The sequence below is a fragment of the Calypte anna genome, chromosome 15 (genome assembly GCF_003957555.1).
Source record: "Calypte anna isolate BGI_N300 chromosome 15, bCalAnn1_v1.p, whole genome shotgun sequence".
NCBI classification, from domain to species: Eukaryota; Metazoa; Chordata; class Aves; order Apodiformes; family Trochilidae; genus Calypte; species Calypte anna.
The window spans coordinates 11381926-11402950 of record NC_044261.1 but is presented as its reverse complement, the minus strand read 5'-3'; the positions used below and the strand labels follow the sequence as shown (position 1 = coordinate 11402950).

General features: G+C 54.5%; 1 protein-coding gene across 2 annotated transcripts in view; it reads left to right on the top strand.

Moving 5' to 3' along the window:
• The window catches only part of OSBP2 (oxysterol binding protein 2), an 86394-nt gene extending 66652 nt beyond the window's left edge, over positions 1–19742 (top strand). For both annotated transcript variants that reach the window (XM_030460414.1, XM_030460413.1), the window contains 11 exons: positions 5447–5645; positions 8072–8189; positions 9095–9161; positions 9524–9691; positions 10453–10698; positions 12852–12972; positions 13563–13666; positions 13977–14072; positions 14456–14640; positions 15898–16118; positions 16685–19742. In XM_030460414.1, coding sequence (XP_030316274.1) covers positions 5447–5645; positions 8072–8189; positions 9095–9161; positions 9524–9691; positions 10453–10698; positions 12852–12972; positions 13563–13666; positions 13977–14072; positions 14456–14640; positions 15898–16118; positions 16685–16827 — 1668 coding nt within the window. In that variant the 3' untranslated portion in view covers positions 16828–19742. The remainder of the gene's footprint in view (positions 1–5446; positions 5646–8071; positions 8190–9094; positions 9162–9523; positions 9692–10452; positions 10699–12851; positions 12973–13562; positions 13667–13976; positions 14073–14455; positions 14641–15897; positions 16119–16684) is intronic.
• The last annotated feature ends 1283 nt before the right edge of the window (positions 19743–21025 follow it).

Here is a 21025-nt window from a genome sequence, read left to right as displayed (position 1 = left end):
TGTTGGGAAGCAACTGTTTGGTGTGAGGGTGCTGAGCCCCTGTCCCAGGTTTCCCAGAGAAGCTGTGGCTGCCCCATCCCTGGCAGCGTTGAAGGTTGGATGGGGCTTGGAGCACCCTGGGCTGGTGGGAGGTGTCCCTGCCCATGGCAGGGGTGGCACTGGATGTGCTTCAAGGTCCCTTCCCCTCCAAACCAGTCTGGATTTCTGTGGAAATCCTGCAGATTTACCCAGGAAGATGTTCTGGCACTGGGAGGGCAGTGAGTTACAGGGATGCTGGTGCTCAGTGAGATGTTTCCAGCAGCTCCTGCTGCCCTTCTCCTTCAGCAGAGCTGGTTGCAGAGGCACCAAACGAGGCTGAAATTGATGTACAAGCCAAAGCAGAGTCCTGCAGATCCCAGGGTTGGAGCTGCCCATGGCAGTGCCAGCTGCTCACTGCCACCACAGCCATATGGCTGGAGACAGATGCTCTTCCAGCCTGAAGTTCACTCCATGGGGCAGATGAGGTGAGCAGCAGCCAGTGAGAGCCTCCTTACATCTTCGGGAGAGCTGTTTGCAGGAGAGATCTGTCTGTGTGCACCCAAGGTGGGCTCAGGACTCTGAGGGGCTTAAAGAGGGGACCACCTGTGTTTGGGACATTGCCTCTCCTGCTTGCAGACCCCTGCGAGGGTCCCTGGGCTGCTGTGGTGGTTGGTGATAGTTCAGGCAAACAAAGAAGAAGGAAGAAATGGCAGCAGCCACCTGGAGTTACCTCTCTGAGAGGGAAGGGAGGATACCAGGAGTTTGCTAGGGCAGGGATTTTTTTTGGCACACACAACAGCAGAGAGACCCTGTGGGTGGGAGCATCAAAAGGAAAAGCCAAGGATGGGCACATTGGTGAAGGGAGCAGCAAAGCCCTGCTTGGACATGGCTTGGGATTGGCCACTCTGCAGCAGGAGGGACCTCCCTGGGCCTCCATGTCCCTGGTGTCCCTAAAAGTCCTATTGTTGTTTGGTCTGGAGAAGAGGAGGTGAGAGGAAACCTTATGGCTCTCTTCAACCACCTCAAGGGAGGTTGGAGCAAGGAGGGAAAAAACCTCCGTAATTAGTTGTGATAGGGCCAGAGGGAATGGATGGAAGCTGTGCCAGGGGAGGTTTAGGCTGATGTTGGGAAATATTTTTTCACTGAGAGGGCTGTCAGGCACTGGAATGTCCCAGGACAGTGGTGGAGTCACCATCCCTGGAGGCATTTAAAAGGCATTTGGACCTGGTCCCCTTAAGGACATGGTTTAGTAGCTGACTGTGGTGTTAATCAAAGGTTGGACTGGATGAGCTGGAAGGTCTCTTCCACCCTAAACCTCCTGTGACTCTGGGCTGTGTCCTCACCAACCCCTCCAGCACTGCCAATGGTGCTGCTGCACACTGCTGAGTGGGGTTGGGGTGAGCAGGGGCCATGCTCAAACCTTCAGCAACCCTCCCCTGTAGTGAAATGAGGCAACCAAGTGCCACTAATTACCAGGTAGTGGGCATGAGCTTGTGTCAAGCCCACCTGTGCCTGATTAACGTTTATTGGCCCCCCCAGTCCTGCTCATGCACAGTTGGGGCCTGCCTTTATCAGGCACAGGTGGGCTTAACACAAACTCATGGCCACTACCTGGTAATTAGTGGCACCTGGTTGCCTCATTTCACTACACCCCTCTTAGTTGATTTTTTGGCTGGAGAGCCATGCTTTGGGAGCCAGACCTCCTGTCTTTCCCAGGCCATGGGTGCTGCTGCCATCACTTTAGTCCATAACCCACGGGCAGTGTTGGTTTATTCCACTTCTTGGTGCCAGGATGAAAGTCCCCTCTCCTCATGCTGAGGAGGGATTCAGGAGGTGACACAGAGGCCATGTATGTGCAGGATCTGGGTCTCTCCACACAACAGGGCTGGTGGCTTTGCTGCTCTTTGCCACTACTCCTCTATTGCATAGGGGGCTCCCAGGGCTGGGCTGGGGCAGCCATGGGGCTACCACTGGGCACCCACTGTCCCTGCTGGGATGAGGTCTTCCTGGGGAGCTACACCCTGGGCAGGGTATGTTTGGGTGGTTGGGCTGTGCTGAGCCTGCCTGGGGGTGGTAGAGGAGCCACTTGTGCTTGTGATGTTGAGGCAGATGGGCCCAAAATAACACAAGAAGGCAATAAAACTCCCAGAGATAAAACCATGAGACCAGATCTGACTCCCACTCAGAGGTGGATGTCTCCATCGTGGATGTCCCTACTGGACTCTCAAGGAGTCCTGCAAATAGAGGAAGAGGCACTGCCAGGGCACAAAATGCCACCTGGAACGAGACCATCAGCGGCTGAGGGAGCTCCTTGGCTGAGTGTTGGTGGTCTTGCTGGGATGCTGGCTATGGCACTGCCAAAGAGCTCTGCTGAAGCCTCCTCTGCTCTCTTCCCCCTCCCTCATCTTGGGGTATTGATGAACTTTTCCATGTCAGTGCATTCATTTTCCCTGGCCCCAGAGCTTCTTCCAATGTAATGTAGAAGTATGGAAAGAAAAGCAATAGAGAGAGGGATGATTTTTGGCATCAAACCCACACCTACTGCATTTTATGCAATGCCACCTTATTTTTGGGAATTGTTGAGGCCTGGCAATGCTCAGCCCAGCACCTCTTTTCATGTTCTCCTTTTGCCACCAGCCCTGCCCTGGGGAGAGGCACCTCTTGCTATGCATCTTCCACCCAGACAGGATTCCTGGGAGGGTCATTCCAAGGATATTGGACAGATCTGAGCAGTCCGTGCTCATCTGGGTGTTTCCTGTGCTGCTGGTGGTGATGGGGTACAGCCAGGGTACCCTGGGTGTCAGGGCAGGTGACTGTCCTCCAAACCACTTCTAGTTGAGATCTGTTGGTGTGAAGTGTTTTGGGATTTAGTCCTGGCTCCATCCTTGTCTTTTCCCATTTGCTTTCTGCTCAGAGCATCTCAGGGGCTGGGGGCGAGGACAGATCACACAGCTCAATGCTGGGCCACGTGCCTGGGAATGTGTTCAGATCTAAAAAGAGGATCCAAAACCTCTTCAGATCTAAAAAGAGAATCCCCTTCCCATGGGAGGGCTGTGATGCAGTAAGCAGCAGCACAGATGTGTTCCAGGGTTTTGATGACGGAAGGAAAGCAGGAAGGAAGGAAAGGAGCACTTATCTGCCAGGCACCAGCCTCCTGAAGAGCAGCAAGGAGCTTTTCCCCTGATGAATGGAGCTTTTGCTGTATAATTCACCACTGAAAAGGAGATGATTGAACCCATCTGGCAGTTTCCTTCTCTCCCAGGAGCTGAAGTGGTTCACTTGTCCCATGCAGGCAGAGGGAAGGGTTGGGATGAGGAGCAGGAGATGTCACTCCCAGAACAGCAAGCACTTCCTTGGTAGGCTTTTTTTCCCTCCCCAAAGGCTGGATTTTTGGGGCTGTTCCTCTGGGATGCTCTGGGCAGGTTTGGATGTGTTCCCTGGGGATCCATCAGCATTGCCTTGGGGGTGATGAAATGCTCAGCCTTGCAGTTCCCTGGGGGGTTGTCATCCCCTGGGGTTCTGACCAAATGTGATCACTGAAGCTAATTAAGGTACAGTCTGTGTTCTTTGTGTCTGATATTGATGAGTGGCTCCTGCTGAGGACTCAAGAATGCTGCTGCTCTGCAAAGATGTCTGTGATGCCACCACCTTGACAGGACACAGCTGACCCGGGGTGACCCTCTTTTGGCAGCATAAGTAATTGTGGGTGGTTAACGATGTTCCTGAGAAGCTGAGAAATCTGGTAAATTTGCCCTGACAAATCTGTGAAAGGTGCTGAATTTACATCTGGTGGCTCTTGGAGCCTGGCAGGTTATAAAAAAACCCCCACAACATTCCAACCAAGTCTGTGGTTTGGCTTGCATAAGTGCATGGCTCATCCCTTGCCCCTGCTCATTGCCAGGGACAGTGCAGCTCCAGGATGGAGTTGGGCATCTTCCCTCTCTGCCTCCTTGGAGCTCCTTCTAGCATGAGCCTCCTCTGGTGGCTGTCACCCAGGGACTGTCACCCTGCAGACCAATGTCCTGTCCATCTTCTCCTCACCTGCAGGATGGTGGTTCAGATTTGGGTGGTCAGACTTGAGCTGGTTTTCTTCCCACAGGTAGGAGGGATGGTGCAGAGCTCTGGGGTTGTGAAACCAGGGTCCTGGGAGAGGGGAAGTGGTGAGGAGTGAGCTCCGGGGTCACCATGGGACAGTGGTGACTCTGAGATGAGCTCCTGGGTCATGGAGGGCCATGCCAGGGCCATGCCAGGTGCTGATGTGTCCCTTCCCCCCCACTAAGATGGGGGTGAGTGTGGATCAGCTGGAAGGCAGGAGGGCTCTGCAGAGGGACCTGGACAGGTTGGAGAGTTGGGCTGATTCCAGATGAATGAGGTTCAACACAACAACCCCATGGGGAGCTCCAGGCTGGGCACAGAGTGGCAGAAAGGGACCTGGGATTGCCAGGAAGCTGAACATGAGCCAGCAGTGTGCCCAGGTGGCCAAGAAGGCCAATGGCATCCTGGGCTGGCTCAGGAACAGTGTGGCCAGCAGGTCCAGGGAAGGGATTCTGCCCCTGTGCTCATCCCTGGTGAGGCCACAGCTTGAGTCCTGTGTCCAGTTCTGGGCCCCTCAGCTCAGGAAGGAGATTGAGGTGCTGGAGCAGGTCCAGAGAAGAGCAAGGAGGCTGTGAAGGGATCCAGCAGAATTCCTGTGAGGAAGGGCTGAGGGAGCTGGGGGTGTTCAGGCTGGAGAAGAGGAGGCTCAGGGGAGACCTCATCACTCTCTCCAACTCCCTGAAAGGAGGTTGGAGCCAGGGGGGTGTCGGGCTCTGCTCCCAGGCAGAGACAAGACAAGAGGCCATGGGCTTAAGAATTTCTTCCTAATATCTAACCTAAACCTACTGAAGCTGTGCCAGGGGAGGTTTAGGTTGGATATTAGGAAAAAATTCTTTCCAGAGAGGGTGGACATCAGGCATTGGAATGGGCTGCCCAGGGAGGGGGTGGATTCTCCATCCCTGGAGGTTTTAAGGAAGAGACTGAATGTGGCACTCGGTGCCATGGGCTGGGAACCACGAGGGGAGTGGATTAAAAGTTGGACTCTTAAGATCTGAGAGGTCCTTTCCAATCCGGATGATTCTGTGATTCTGTGATACAGATGCAGTTCTTAGGGACATGGTTTAGCAGTGGACTGGTAAAGCTAGGTTAGTAGAGTCAGGTTAAAGGTTGGACTGGATGATCTTATAGGACTTTTCCAACCTGAACCCTTCTACAATCTCCCTGCCCCGACATCTGCACCGATCACAGAATCAAGGAATGGTTTGGGTTGGAAGGGACCTTAAAGCTCATCAAGATGCATGGGCAGGGACACCTCCCACCAGCCCAGGTTGTTCAGTACTGCCAGGGATGGAGCATCAACTGATTCTGTGCCTTTATCCTCCCTCCCTCCCAGGCTTGCCGGGATTTCCTGGATTTAGCCGAAACTCACAGCCGCAAATGGCAGCGGGCGCTGCAGTATGAGAGGGAGCAGAGGATCCGCCTGGAGGAGACCATTGAGCAGTTAGCCAAGCAGCACAACAGCTTGGAGAGAGCCTGTCGTGGAGCCCCTGGCCTGTCCTCCACCAGCACTGCCATCACCAGCACCACCAAAGGTGAGCAGGGAACCCCGGGATGGAGGAAGACGTTCCGCTGGGATGGTCCCAGGGACGTGGCACTGGTGAGAAGGACACAGGAGGCAGTGACATGATTGTCCTGGGGTGTTTGGAGAGGAGAGACTGGATGTGTCCTCAGTGCCATGGGATGGGGACCACAGGGTGGTGGATCAAGGGTTGGACTTGATGATCTCAGAGGTCCTTTCCAACCCAAATGATTCTGTCCCAGCAGAGAGGGACCTGGGGGTGTTGATGGACATCCAGCTGAACGTGAGCCAGCACTCTGCCCAGGTGGCCAAGGGGCCAGTGGCGTCCTGGCCAGCACCAGGAATGGTGTGGCCAGCAGGAGGGGGGGTGACCATACTCCTGTACTTGGCACTGCCCAGGCCACATCTGGAGTCCTGTGTTTTTGGCCTCTCACTACAGAAAGGACTTTGAGCTACTGGAGGTGTCCAGAGAAGGGCACCAAAGGGCTGATGGAGGGTCTGGAGCACAAATCTTACAAAGAGCAGCTGAGGCTCCTGGGGTTGTTCAGCCTGGAGGCTCAGGGGAAACCTTTGACTTCTCTACAATTGCTTTAAAGGAGGTTGTAAAGAGATGGGGATTGTTCTGTTCAGTGAGGTTGTAAGTGACAGGACAAGAGGCAATGGGCTCAAGTTGCACCTGGAGAGGTTTAGTTTGGATGTTAGGAAAAATTTATTCACTGTCAGGGTTATCAGACAAAGAAACAGGCTGCCCAGGGCAGTGGTGGAGTCACCATCCCTGGAGAGTCCCATAGACACAGTGCTTAGGGGCATGGTGTAGTTAGGGTCTTGTTGGTGTTAGGTTATGGTTGGACTCAATGATCTTGAAGGTCTGTTCCAGCCAAGCTGACTCTGGGATTCTGTTTTTTGTCCCTTGCTGTCCTGCTGCTCCTTGTCTGGGGATGTCCCCAAGATGGCTCTGTCCCCAGCTTGCTCATGTTATTCCAGTGTTTTGGTAGCCCTTGCTGGTGGGCACATCTCTGGCTGCTGGAGGGCAGCCCAGGGTCCTCCTGAGTTCTCAGCTCTGCAGGGTGGTGGTGGGGGGGGGTGGCAGAGCTGGGGCTTGTCTGCTGTTTGCAGGTTACTGGGTAATAAAATCTAAGAGCTTTGTGGACTGAGGCCAAATCTTCCCTGTGGGAGATGTTAGTTACAGCCTGGTGGCCAACAACTGCAAACAGTGACTTGTCTTGTTTAGAGAAGAGATTTAGAACCTCTGCTGGGAGGTGATGGCAGTGCCAGTGTTGCCCTAATTTCTGTGTGGCCTCAAGGAAACAGCTTCAAGTCCCCCAGGGAAGGTTTAGGTTGGAGCTTGGGAACAATTCTTTCCCCAGAAGGGTTGTCAGGGCCTGGCCCAGGCTGCCCAGGGCAGGGCTGGAGTCCCCATCATCCCTGGAGGGGTTTTAAAGCCCTGGAGATGTGGTGCTGAGGGACAGGGGGTGGTGGTGGCCTTGGATGATCTGAAAGGTTTTTTTTAAAAGGCTTTGTAGTAAGTCCTGTGCCCAGTTCTGGAGTCCCCAGCATCAGAAGGACACAGAGCTCCTGGGAGGTGTCCAGAGCAGAGCCACTGAAACGCTCAGAGGGCTGAGAACCTCCCTGGGAAGCCAGGCTGAGGGATTGGGGTTGTTCAGTCTGGAGAAGAGGAGGCTCCCAGGTGACCTTAGAGCAATCTTCCAGTATCTGAAGGGTCTACAAGAAAGCTGGGGGAGGGCTTTTGACACAGAGGGTCAGGGAGAGGACAAGGGGAAGTGGTTTAAAACTTGAAGAGGGGAGATTTAGGTTGGATGTTAGGAGGAAAATCTTCCTTTTGAGGGTGCTGAGCCCCTGGTCCAGGTTGCCCAGAGAAGCTGTGGCTGCTCCATCCCTGGCAGTGTTGAAGGTTGGATGGGGTTTGGAGCAACCTGGGCTGGTGGGAGGTGTCCCTGCCCATGGCAGGGGGTGCAGTAGAGGAGCTTTAAGGTCCCTTCCAACCCAAACCATTCTCTGATTCTGAGATCTCTACTACTGCAGCAGGGGAGAGAAATGTTGACAAGTGCAGGGCTGGAAAACCCAACAGCTGGGAAGTCTCTGAGGATCACCTGAAACACGTGTCTCTGTTCTTTCTGCTTTGATCCAGATCAGATTTCCTGGAGGACAGGGTGGTGCTGGGCATTAGGTGCAGTCTGCCTGCAGGCAGCCTGGTGGTGTTTTTGGAGGTGGTCCCCAGGAGGGGACCTTGTGTGTGTGGCCTGGGGAGCAGGACATGAGCAGCCAGGGCGGACATTGCTTTTAGAGATGGGAATCTATGATGTCCTCTGGGCTGGACAGGAGGGGGACAAGCTTCTAAAGGGGACATAATGAGAGGAGGGGGTGGGCTCTGGGGACAGCCTCATGCTCAGGAGCATCTCAAACCCTTTGCATCTGCAGGGAGTGTGCAGTCTGCCAAAGGAGAGGCCAGTGATGAAGATGAGGAGACAGAGTACTTTGATGCCATGGAAGATGCACCAGCTTTTATCACTGTAACTGCAGACCCCAAGCACCACAGGTATGAGCCCCAAGCACAGGGCCAAGGGTTGCATCCCCTCCAGGGATGGGGACTCCAGCCCTGCTCTGGGCAGCCTGGCCCAGGCCCTGACAACCCTTTCCAGGGAGAAACCCAAGCTCCAATCTAAACCTCCCTTGGCACAACTTGAGGCTGTTTCCTCTTGTCCCATCCCTTGTTCCTTGGGAGCAGAGCCTGACACCCCCTGGCTCCAACCTCCTCTCAGGGGGTTGCAGAGGGCCAGAAGGTCTCCCCTCAGCCTCCTCTGCTCCAGGATCAACACTCCCAGCTCCCTCAGCTGCTCCTCACAACTTCTCCATCCCCTCCTCCTTGCTCTCAACCTTCTCCTTGTGCTCCAGCCCCCTCCCCAGCTCCATTCCCTTCTCTGGACACACTCCAACCCCTCAATGTCCTTCTGCTCCTGAGGAGCCCTGAAATGACCCCAGGACTGGAGGTGCAGCCTCCCCAGCACCCAGCACAGGGGGGCAATCCCTGCCCTGCTCCTGGTGGCCACACCAGTGCTGACACAAGCCAGGTAAACTTGAGTTCTCTTCCCCAGCTGCTGACATGAAAGCTTGAGGGGAGGCTGAGCTTGGAAGGAGATCCCTTGGAACAGTGGGCAGGAGCTGGAGATACCTTATTTCTCCTTTGTCTTGACCTCCACTTACACCTCCCTGGGTATCCCTCATGGTCACCTGTGCCATGGTGACACAAATCCAGAGGCTCACCTGCCCTTGGGCTCAGACACCCTGTGCTGAGTGTCCCCTCCCAACACCCCCACACAGCCCCTGTTGCTCTTCCTGGTGCAGGGAGATGCTCTGGGTGCTGGTGGCTGTGCTGCACCCATCCTGGCTCTTCCCTCCTCTCTCCTTACTCCTGTTTCCCACTTGGTGCTTTCTTCCCTGCAGGCGTTCAGGCAGTAACCTGAGTGGGGCCAGTGAGGGCCACCCTGAGGACTGGAACCTGGAGGACAGTGTGAGTTGGGGAGGGATGGTCCAGGTGGGATGAAAACAGGGGAGGGGGAGCAGGACGAGAGGGGTGGTTGTTGGAGGGGACATTCCATCCTGGTCCTTCCTCTGCCTCAAGAATGGAGCAGTTGGTTAATCTGTGAGCCATGGAGGGGGACAGATGTCAGCAGTCCTACAGCAGCACTCAGACACCCTCCTAAGGGAAGTAGGGTGGTGTTGGGGGGGCAACTGCACTGTTATTCCCCCCGTGCTCTGGAGAAGAGGCTTCCAAGCAGTGCTGTGATTGCTGCTCCCAGGAGCTGCTGGCTCTGGTTGGGTCATGCTGGGCAAGTCTGGCTTAGTCCTTCATTTCTTCTGTTGCATCTGCAGGTCTTTGAAAGCTCAAATCAAAGCAGCTACAATGAGTCCACTTGCAAAGATCTCCTGCCAAAGAAAAGGAGAAGGACTCGAATCCCTGACAAACCCAACTACAGCCTTAACCTCTGGAGCATCATGAAGAACTGCATTGGCAAAGAACTCTCCAAGATCCCCATGCCAGTAAGTCCAAGCATCCCAGATACCCAGGGTTGGTGGGGAGGGGGGGTGCTGCCAGGCTGCTGGCCCTGAGGTTTAGTTTGGACATGGCTCTTGGCCACACAGAGGGTTTGGATTAGGGCCCTGAGGGGGAAAGGAGCACATCACCAGCTGCCAGCCTAGTCCTGGGGGTCTGGCTTTTGCACTGCAGAGCCCTCTGAAACCTCCTCACTCCCCTCCCCACCCACGTGTCCTCTGTTGTCCAAGCCCTACATTTTTCCAGACTTCTGGCTCTCTGGCAGGGCTGCATCATCCCAGTATGCAGCATGGGTGGGACTGGGTACCAGGGAAGGGAATCCATTTCCTCTAGAACTGGGAGGCTCGGGAGAGGTGTCAAGCAGCTGGGAAAGTCTGGGGTTATTTTGGTGCTGGCTGGGATGGAAGTAGCCCAGCAAAAAGTGTCAGCTCCAGCCCTGGAGCCATATTTGGGGGCTTTTCCTTCTTGGAGGAAGGGGACCTGAGTGCAGGGGAAGAATCCCTTCCCTGGACCTGTTGGCCACACTGGTTTGCTATGATTTTAAAACATCTTCAGGGATGGTACTGTTTGCAGTTGGTTTCTCCTTCTGTGATATCCACCAGAGGCTGGATCCCTGCTTCTCAGACCTCAGCACATCATGCTCAGAGAGCCCACCAGAGGCAGCGCTGGGGGAAAAAAAAAGGCAGCAGGCGAAGGACCCAGCTCAGCATCTCTCCTGCTTCACTCACCCTTACCCCTTCCCCTCCAGGTAAACTTCAATGAGCCCCTCTCCATGCTGCAGAGGCTGACAGAGGACCTGGAGTACCACGAGCTGCTGGACAAAGCAGTGAAGTGTGAGAGCTCCACGGAGCAGATGTGTTTTGTCGCCGCCTTTTCCGTCTCTTCCTACTCCACCACCGTGCACCGCACCGCCAAACCCTTCAACCCCCTCCTGGGGGAAACCTACGAGCTGGATCGCCTGGAAGAGCTGGGATTCCGGTCCCTGTGTGAGCAGGTCAGCTGGGAATGCCCAGGAGCTTGTGCCCAACCCATCCCTGAAGGACACCCAGCATCTCTTTTCGTAGAATTGGAGAATAGTTCGGGCTGGGAGGGACCTTAAAGCTCATCCAGTTCCAACCCCCCTGCCATGGGCAGGGACACCTCCCACTAAACCAGGCTGCACCAAGCCCCATCCAACCTGGACTTCAACACTGCCAGAAAGCTGTTGCTCACTTCTCTGGGCAACCTGTTCCAGCATCTCACCACCCTCACAGCAAAGAATTTTTTCCTAATGTCCCACCTAATTCTCCCCTCTTCCAGTTTTAACCCATTTCCCTTGTCCTCTCCCTACCCCCCATGTCCAAAGCCCTCCCCCAGCTTTCTTGTAGCCCCTTCAGGTACTGGAAGGTTGCTCTGAGCTCCCCTGGGAGCCTCCTCTTCTCCAACAACCCCAATCCCTCAGCCTGGCTTCCCAGGGAGCTGCTCAGCCCTCTGAGCATTTCAGTGGCTCCTCTGGACACCTCCCAGGAGCTCTGTGTCCTTCTGATGCTGGGGACTCCAGAACTGGGCACAGGACTCCAGGTGGGGTCTCACAAGAGCAGAGTTTTGTTGCTGTTGTTTCAGGTTTGTTTTTTTTTTTTGATGTTTTAATGGGGGATGTTTAGGGTTGGACAAGGTGATCTTAGAGGTATTTTCCAGCTGTGATAATTCATTCATCTCCTTTGTGCTGAGCCTTCCTCCTGGCTGAGGCTGCCTGTGAGCTCTGGCCCAGTTCTTCCCTCTTTCAGGGGGGTCTTTGAGCTGGAGGGTTGTCACCTCCCACCTGGTGAGCAATGCACGGGGATTCAGACTGTTCTTCTTCACAGAGAGGAGCCAAAGTCTGCTTAGATCCTTTTCCTCTTAACCTGTCCCTCCCAGGAAGGGTCCTGACCAAGGGTAGAGTTAACCTTCTCTAGCTGCCTCAGGGGCACAGTTAACCCTCTCTTAATCCCTTTTAACAACTCATTTAGTGGGATTAACCTCTGGAATTTCCTCGAGGTTACTCTTACTCTTAAGACTCTACTAAGAGGAGATTTAGATTGGATGTTAGGAAAAAGTTCTTTCCCATCAGGGTGGTGGAACAAGAGTTGCCCAGGGAGGTGGTTGAGGCCTCATCCCTGGAGATATTCAAGGTGAGGCTTGAGGAGCACCCTGATGGAGCTGAGGGTGTCCCTGCTGAGTGCAGGGTGACCTCTGGAGGTCCCTTCCAACCCAAATGATTCTATGATTCTGTTCCCACTGCTCTGAGCTTTCCTTGGAGCTCTCCTGAGCAGCAGCTCAGCCCAGTGAAGCACTGACAGTCTTGTGCCCACAATCCAGTTATCCAAATAGGATTTTCTCTCACCAGTGACTGTGGGATTTACTGGTGAGGTTTTTGCTCTGCTTCCCTTTGTAACCCAGGAGCTTGGGGTGCTCAGTCTGTATTGACACCAGGGCAGACATCTCTGAGCCCAGTGGTACAGCCACTGGGACCTGGTGGTTAGTGGGTTCCTGGTGATGGGTGGGCTGGAGATGTCCTGCTCCCACCTCAGGTTTGGGCAGCTTCTCCCGTGCAGGGAGGTGTGGGAACTGTCCTTTTCCAAGCTCTGCCTGGGTGGAGGGTGTTGGATCTGTTTTTCTAACTCTAGGGCATGGGTAAAGCTGAAGTCTTGGTCTGTGTGTCTTGGGTGATTTGGGGACCTGTGTCCTCTGAGGGTTCCCAGGCAGAGCAGTGGGAGCTGCTGCTGGTAGGAGAGGTGCTGTTACACTGGGATTACTGGGGATCTGGACTGGGTGTTGCCACATCCTTGTTTCTCCCCCTGAAGAGCGGGGCCATGTCCTGGGCTCACCGTGCAGCCTCAACTCACAGCCACAGCTGCTCAGGTTAAGGTTTCATGGGTAGCACTTTGCTGGTCAACCTTAGAAAGTCCTGGAAGGAGCTCTGTGCCCCTCTGCATGCTGCCAGGCCACCTCACCAGAGGTCACTCCAGTGCCCAGGTCACCCTGGGTTGTTCGGGTCAGCACAGCATCCTCGTCACCAAAGCTGGCGTGGAGCTGTCACCTCTCCTGGGAGTCACAGTGCTGAGTGCTCACTTGGGTGCCCCAGTGCTGCTGGCTGGGATCTTACAAGCTGTTTCTCCTCTCCCCCAGGTGAGCCACCACCCCCCAGCAGCTGCCCATCACGTCTACTCCAAGCGAGGGTGGACGCTGTGGCAGGAAATCACCATTGCCAGCAAGTTCAGGGGCAAATACCTCTCCATCATGCCACTGGGTAGGTGACTTGTGAATAGAATCATTCTAGGATTTATGCCAAGAGGATTGGAATTCCCTTTTTTTTCCCCCTGTGTTGCTCATGCAATACCCAAGAGGCTCCAGCAATGGATTGATCCCTTGGGCTCAACGTTGGGCTCAGGGAATTCTGCCCCAAGCCAAAACAGGAACCTGGATTTGTGTTCCCATCACAGGCAACCCTACTGTTGTTTTCTCCTTCTATGGTGTCTAGAGGCTGGCTTACTGCCTGCTTTATCCCACCCTAGCAGCCAGATACAATAAGCTGCTTCCACACAAGCTCTTAGTTGTCTTCTGCCTGCCCCTGGGCTGGGTTCTTGACCCCAAAAGTCAATCAGGCAGCATGGTTTTCACCTGCTTTCAAAATCAGTGCTTTTTTTGGGGGGGTGGGAAGAGGACAGAAGGCCCTGCAGGTGCTGCAGCAGCCCATGGAGGGTGCAGCCAGGGGAAGGATGAATCCAGACCCAGCCCTGGTTGGGTGCTGCTGGTGGTAGATGCAATCTGAGGGGCCAGGTGGAGTCCAGATGGTGCTGGGGTGTCAGGGTCTGAGCTCAGGGCACCCTCTCTCCACAGGTGCCATCCACCTGGAGTTTCACTCCAGTGGCAATCACTATGTCTGGAGGAAAGTCACCTCCACTGTTCACAACATCATCGTTGGCAAGCTCTGGATTGACCAGGTTGGTGGCTCTGGGTCTCTCAGATGGGTCCTGGCTTCAGGGAAAGGCAGGGGGGTTGGAAGGACATTGCTTGCTGTCCACACCACCCTCCTGCTCTGATGGGAAGGTCTGCTTCCCTAGGGATGGGGAGAGGCTTCTTGGAGCTGGTAATAGCTCTTTCCAAGGCCAGCAAGCTCCATGGGACAGGGTGGTGACCCTGCTGGTGAGCCATGGGGGTGGTGGTGATTGTGCCTGCACAAACTATGACTAACTCCTGATTTGTCTCCTTGCAAAATCTCTCACTTGCTGTGGTTCTGTGTCTTTCATCTAGTCTGGTGAAATAGAGATTGTTAACCATAAATCAAAAGATAAATGCCAGCTGAAATTTACCCCCTACAGCTACTTCTCCAGAGACGTCCCCCGAAAGGTGAGTACCCAGGCAGCTCCCTGCTCCTTCTGCCAGCCTTGCACAGGGCAAACCCAGCTCTTACCTCCCAGTCAGGCTCCCTGGCTCCCAGGAAAAGCCCCAACTTGGGGCCAAGGAATTGGCACGGGTCACCAGGGAGGGCTGGTGTCCAGCCATGTCCAAGCAGAGCCTGTGCTTGAGCTCTTTGTGTGCTGGAGCTGCAGCACTGAGACCTCAAAAGGGTTTGGTGGGCTGGAGACCCACTTGGAATGATCAAGATGGACTCACACTCCCCACAGAGTCTCACAGAGAGGGTGTTCTCACCTGGAGGGTGTTTTGCCCCCCACATCTCTCCCTGCCCTCTGGGCACTTCTGAAGTTCACCAGTGTCATCTCCTTCTCCAGGTGACAGGAGTAGTGAGTGATGCTGAGGGAAAAGCTCACTATGTCATGTCTGGCACGTGGGATGACAAGATGGAGTGCTCCAAAATAGTGCAGAGCAGCCACGGCAGCACCAGCATGGAGGGCAAGCAGAAAACAGTCTACCAGACATTGTCACCAAAGGTCCTGTGGAAGAAGTACCCCCTCCCGTGAGTACTCCCCTCCTTGGTGTGGGATCCCTCAGCTGGATGGGGATTAATGGGGTCACCCTCAGCCCTGGGGGATGGAGGGAGCTCCTGTGCTCAGAGTTGAGGACACAGGAAAAGGACCAGGACTTGGGTGGCTGTGTGATTCTTTCTGGGGTGTGAGAACAGAGTGGGAGGAGGAAGGGGGGGCAGGTCCCTAAAAGAGGAGGGTGGCTTTGGGGGACCCTTGCAGGAAGGTTGGGGCAGCTGGAGGTACTGATTGGTTTTTTTTTTTCCCTCCTGGCCCTCAGCTGCTTTACCTTGTTGCTGAGTTCTTGGCCATCCTGTCCCAGCTCTTGGCTAAACCCTCTGCAGACCACCCCTCTCTTGACCCACAGCAGGGATGCTCTCAGACCAGACTCCAACCTTGGGGCACACCAAGGGCCTGGCCCTGCTTTGGAGAGGCTCTGTTGGAGTGACCTCTGGTGGAGAGTATCCTCTGCTTGGAACAACCAGTCCTGCACTTGGGGTCCCAGCAGCTCCTGGGTGAAGCTGTTTCATGTCTCAGCTGTGCAATGTGACACCTGGGCTTTGGAGGGTTGGCTTTTACCTTCCCTGTGTGGAGCTAAAGGAGGAGGGGTCACTGTTCCCTTCAGAGACACCAGTGAGGTGTCATAGAAATCCAGACTGGTTTGGGTGAGAAGGGACCTTAAAGCTCATCCAGTGCCATCCCTGCCATGGGCAGGGACACCTCCCACCAGCCCAGGCTGCTCCAAGCCCCATCCAACCTTCAACACTGCCAGGGATGGGGCAGCCACAGCTTCTGGGGGAAACCTGGGACAGGGCTCAGCACCCTCAAAGGGAAGAATCTCTTCCCCAGATCTCATCTCAATCTCTGCTTTTGCAGCTTGGAACTGTTCCTCACTGTCCCATCCCTCCCTGTCCTTGTCCCAAGTCCCTCCCCAGCTTTCCTGGAGCCCCTTCAGGCACTGGAAGGTGCTCTAAGGTCTCCCCATTGCAGCCTTCTCTTCTCCAGCCTGAACACCCCCAACTCTCTCCTCCTGGCTCCAGAGCAGAGCTGCTCCAGCCCTCCCAGCATCTTCCTGCTCCCTCCCTTAGGGCTCTCTCCACTCAGAGCTTGGGTGCCAGAGCTCCCCGAAGCCCCTGACACAGCTGCGTTGAGGGTCCTGGAGCTCAATCAGCTGGGTTTATCGGGGATGTGATGTGCCAGGGAGGCCTCACCCACCTCCACCATCCTAACGAGGTGCTCTGTGGCTGCAGGGAGAACTCAGAGAACATGTATTTCTTCTCTGACCTGGCCCTGACTCTGAATGAACCCGAGGAGAGCGTGGCCCCCACTGACAGCCGCCTGCGCCCTGACCAGCGCCTGATGGAGAGCGGCCGCTGGGACGAGGCCAACGTGGAGAAGCAGAGGCTGGAGGAGAAACAGAGGGCAGTGAGGCGACGGAGAGAGGCTGAGGCTGTGGAAGCCCTGGAGGAAGGTGAGGTGTGGGGACAGGGGTTGGCAGTCCCTCACCCGGGAGAGGAGGAGGTGGTTTGGGGGCTGCGGGAGGAACCTGCGTGGTTTGGCTGAGGATCACGGGATCATCTGGGTTGGGAAAGGATCCCTGAGGTCATCAAGGGCAACCCAGAAGAGTGGGGGTGAGATGAGAAAGCTCAGGGGAGACCTTATTATGATGTTCCAGTGCTTAAATGGGGGGTATAAAGAAGGTGGGGACTCCCAATTTACAAGGAGTCCCATAGATAAGATGAGGAGAATGGGCATGAGTTGCTCCTGGGGAAGGAAAATTTTTCCCCCTGAGACCAGTCAGACATTGGAATGGGGGATTCCCCCTAGGAGAAGTGGTGGATTCTCCCACCTTGGAAAGTTTGAAGTCTCAGCTCACTGGGAACATCTCCCATCAACAATAACATCAGAAGGGTTGGAGCAGGTGATCCTTGAGGCCCACCCCAAGCTGACATTGTGGGATTCTGTGATTTGGGAGGATGTGGGATGTGTGGGGCTCTCTGGGAAAAGCTCCCCTAATCCCTTGTTTCTTTTGGCCAGGCAAGGAGTACGAAGGGTACATCCCACTGTGGTTTGAGAGGAAGGTGGATGCCGTGACGGGGGAGCTGATCTGTGTCTACAAGGGGGGCTACTGGGAGGCCAAGGAGAAGCAGGACTGGAGCATGTGCCCTGACATCTTCTGAGCCTCCTGCACTGGCAGCCAGCCCTGCACCCAGCTCCTGGGACACTCAGAGGGACAGTGGGGACCCGCTGGCAGGCTCCTGCTGGCAGTGCAGACACACACAGAGTCAACACACACAGAGATTTGAAAAGCAAATCCAAGCAGGGATTCCAAACCTATTTTTTTATGTACTAAAATTAATACCATTCTTTTTTTTTTTCTTTTTTTTTCCCTTTTTTTTTGTTTTTTGTTTTTTAAACAAAGGCTTTTTCAGTGACTGAGGAGGAGGACACGTCAGGCTGGTTGGGTTTTTAGCCTGGCATGTTTCCTGCTCTCAGGAGTTGCTGCCTGTATCTCTCCTGTCTCTCTCATCAGTGCCTCGGCTGTGTCGGCCGAGACATCAGCTTCCAAAGATGCTCATGAGGTGGGGATGCTGTGTGTTTGTGTGAGCTCTTTTCTTTGATGTTATTTTTCTCCCCCCCCACCTTGTTTGTGTGTGGACTTTATGGAATTTTTTTTTTAAAAAACAAAACCAACCAACCAAATCAAACCAACTCAACCCACTACTGGTTCAAGTTCCTTCAAAGATGGACACAAACAACTCTGCATCCTGCTCAGAAAACCATCTCCAGGCTCCATGGCACTTCATCCCAGAGGTTCTTGGTGGTCCCTGCAGTGCCCAGTCATCCCAGGAGCACCAACTAGGATATTTCAGCACTGAACCCATTTTTTTTAACCCTTTATTTATTAATTTTTTTAAAAAAGAAGCATCCCCCCAGTCTGCAGTGTTTAGTCAAGGCTTGGGACTGTCTCGAAGATGATTCTTTGTGAGAGTGCTTTGAGTGAGGTTTTGTTTTGGTTTTCCTGCAACCCCATCTGAAGGGGGAAACGAGCTGGTTGAGGTCAGGAACACCTGGCAGAGGCACAGTCAAGAGGTGTGCAGACCAGCAATGCTCTGGGATCCATGTACCAGCTCTCTTCACTCCATCCTGGTGCCCCTCAGGGGCTGGCAGGAGCCTGGAGCAGGAGGGGAGGGAAGTGATGCTGTGGTGCTGCTGGGACAGAGCCTCCTTGGATGCAACCTGGCTCCTGGGTTTCCCATCCTGGTGTCTTCCCATTGAGCTGGACAGGTCTGGTCCACAGCCCCTAGCCTGAGGGGACACTGGTTGAACTGGGAGCACCCACAGCCTGGTGCCTGTCTCTCTTCCCTCGTGGATGGTCTCCCTGGGTGCCTGCTGGGAGGAGCAGAGCAAAGCTCTACCCATCTTTTGGACCAGGAGTGAGCAGAGCTGGGCCACCAACCACACAGGGAGGTGCCACCCATCCCCAGCACCCAAGGGGAGGTGCTGGGGTGGCAAGAAACCAGAGATGGGATCTGCTGGGCCAGCAAGCATCAAGGAGACCTGGACACTGGTGTTTGCCTTGTTGGATCTCATTTTTTTGTGTCTTCTCTGACTCCTCACCATATCACACTGGCTGCTGGCTCCCAAGGTCAGAGGCCACCTTTTGCCAGACCCTCAGACCCACACTGGAAGCTAATTAGCAATAATGAACTCGGAGGCAACGGTAACTGGAATATCCAGGCTGCACATAGGACACTTATGCAATCAGGTTCCTCAACCATTGGTCTCCTCTTGGTTGGTTTCTCTTCCAGCACCTCCATATCTGTTCTTCACAGCAACCCTACATGTACAGTATATATACACCTCATACAGTAACAGTAGTGAGTGGCTTTTGGAGTGGCAGCACCCACTGATCTCATTGTACCCTTTAATCTTATTTATTTGCTTCTAATTTATATATATATATATATAAAAAATATAAAATTATTTTGCTTAAATTTCTATGGTACACAATAGATGAAAAAATAATGAAGACAGAAGTGTCTGTCTGAGTTTTTGTAGCATGATTCCCCTGGGCTTGTCCCAGGGGCAGGGTCTAGAGGTGATGGTGGGTGATCAAATCATTCCCAAAGTAAAGAAGCAACATCTTGCTCCCAAGCTGGATGTGATCACATTCAGGATGTGTTACAAAGTCCTTCCCTTCTTACAAATGATGCTGTTGGGGCTTGAGGGGCAGCACTTGGTTTCCCCCCAGGATGCTCTCTGGGGGGCAGCTGCTCTGGTGTTTGGTTCCTTCCAAATGGAAAGTTTATTCCTTCCAGACCATTCCCCATGGATTGCTCCTGGCTTGGTAAAGCTGCTGCAGCTCTTGAATGATCCAAACGTTGGTATTGGTGGTTGGATGCAGCCTGTGGAGAGCTGCTGGGTGTCCTGGCCCTGGGTCTGTCACCTTCCTGGGAGAGTGGAGGATGCTCTGCACTGAACCTCCCTGGTTTGTGGTGGTGGCCAGAGTTGTCCTGGGGGAAGGGTTGTTCCACTTGAGGCCTGAATCAGTTTTGTAAAGCAGGGTAGGAACAGAGCTCTTCCAAATGCCTTATTTCCCATGTTTGCTTTGTCAATGCAAGTGTTACAAGAGCTTGGAGAGGGGAGGAATTCATGCCCGGGCTGTCCCTGAAGCAGGATCTGAGCATCCTCACAGAGGAGGTGAGTGGGGAGAGAGCTGTGGCTCAGTCACCAAGGTTCTGCTGGGCTCTGGGGCCTGGGGAGGTCCCCTCTGCTGTCCCTCCCATCCCTGGCTCTGCCTAGAAATCACCATCACAGACCCTGCACAGCTTAGCAGGGACAGGGGGGAGCACTCCCCAAAACAAGTCCCTGATTTTTAGTCTAATTTTGAAAATTGCTCTGTCCTCCCGTGGCCATCTAGTGACAGCACTTAACCAGAGCACCATCTCATGGTCTTCCTGTTCCCTTCCTGGAGGATTTTAATGTCATTCCACTGTAAATGCTGTTGAATGTATTTCTTTTGGAACAATATGTTGTGAGTGATCCCTCTTCTCCTACGCCCTAATAAAACTTGGATTCGGGAGTTTTCCAAGCCCCAGTGCTGAGGTTGTCACTCGCTCCTCGAGGCTCAAAGTTCAGGGTCCCAAGGAACCCCTCGTCCATGGGGGATTGTCCATGGCAGGTCCAGAGGAGAAGGAGAGGTCCAGGGGAGGAGATGGGGAGATGGCCTAGGAAAGGTCCATAGGAGAAGGTTGCCCAGGGAAAGAAGATTCTGAGAGGTGGCTCAGAGGACAAGGAGATCCAGGGAAGGGGCTGTTCAGGAAAGGTGGAGGGTCATGGGAGAGGTTGCCAAGAGGAGGGGTTGGTCCAGGGGATGAGATAGCCAAGGGAATGTTGCCCAGGGGAGAAAGTCCAAAAAATGAAGGATGTGAGAGGTGGCTCAGAGGTACCCATAGAAAGAGGTTCACCGGGGAAGAGAGCTCAAAGGAGGAGGAGCACCAAGGAAAGGGTTTCCTAGGAAGGGAGGAGGGCATCATCTGGGGAGATGTCCCAGCAGATGTTGTCCAAGGAAGATGCATTGCCCAGGGAAGAAGGAGCAGGAGAGCTCACCCGAGGAAGGGGTTTCTTTGGGGATGGTGGGAAGGAGATGGTGGCCCAGAGGATGTTGTTTCTAGCAGGAGGTGGCCAAAAGTAGGTGGCCCAGGCTGAGGAGGGGTGGAGGAGGCTCTGGGCAGGGTCTGTGGAGGTGGGAGGGGAAGCAGGGACAGGCTGGGGACGCTGCGGCGTTGCCTGGCGACAGGAGCACACAGTGCTGCCAGTCCTGCCTGTCCTGCTGTCCTTCTGCTGTCCTTCTGCTGTCCTCCTGCCCCAGCCCAGCTTGCCCAGGTGAGCACAGCTCAGGGATGGGGGTTGCTCCATGCTGGTGGTGGCTGCAAGTGCAGGGGTCCCAGCAGCTCCTGGGTACAGGCACGGGGGTGTCCCCACCGTACTGACTGAGAACCCCCTGGCAGTGTCTGCAGATCCCCCCTGGCACCCTCTGCAGATCCCCACTGGCAGTGTCACTCGTGGCTCCGGGGGGTGTCTGTCCCTCTGACATTGCTGTCACCCAGGTACATCAGGGTAAGTACCATCACCCCAGCCAGGGCTTATTCACTTTAAAATTATCCTTTGGAGGCAAATTCCAATCAGCAGACTCTCACCCTCAGTAAGGCTCCTGGAGGTGCCCGGGGCTGTGGGTGGGGGGTACTCGGTTCTCCCCCCACCCCAAACTCCCCCTTTGCCCCTCTCAGCCTCTCCGTAGTGGAGAAGTTTGCAAGCCCAGGGTGCAAGAAGCTGTGGCTGCTGCCTTCTGCCCTCCCTGCCTGTCCCCACACG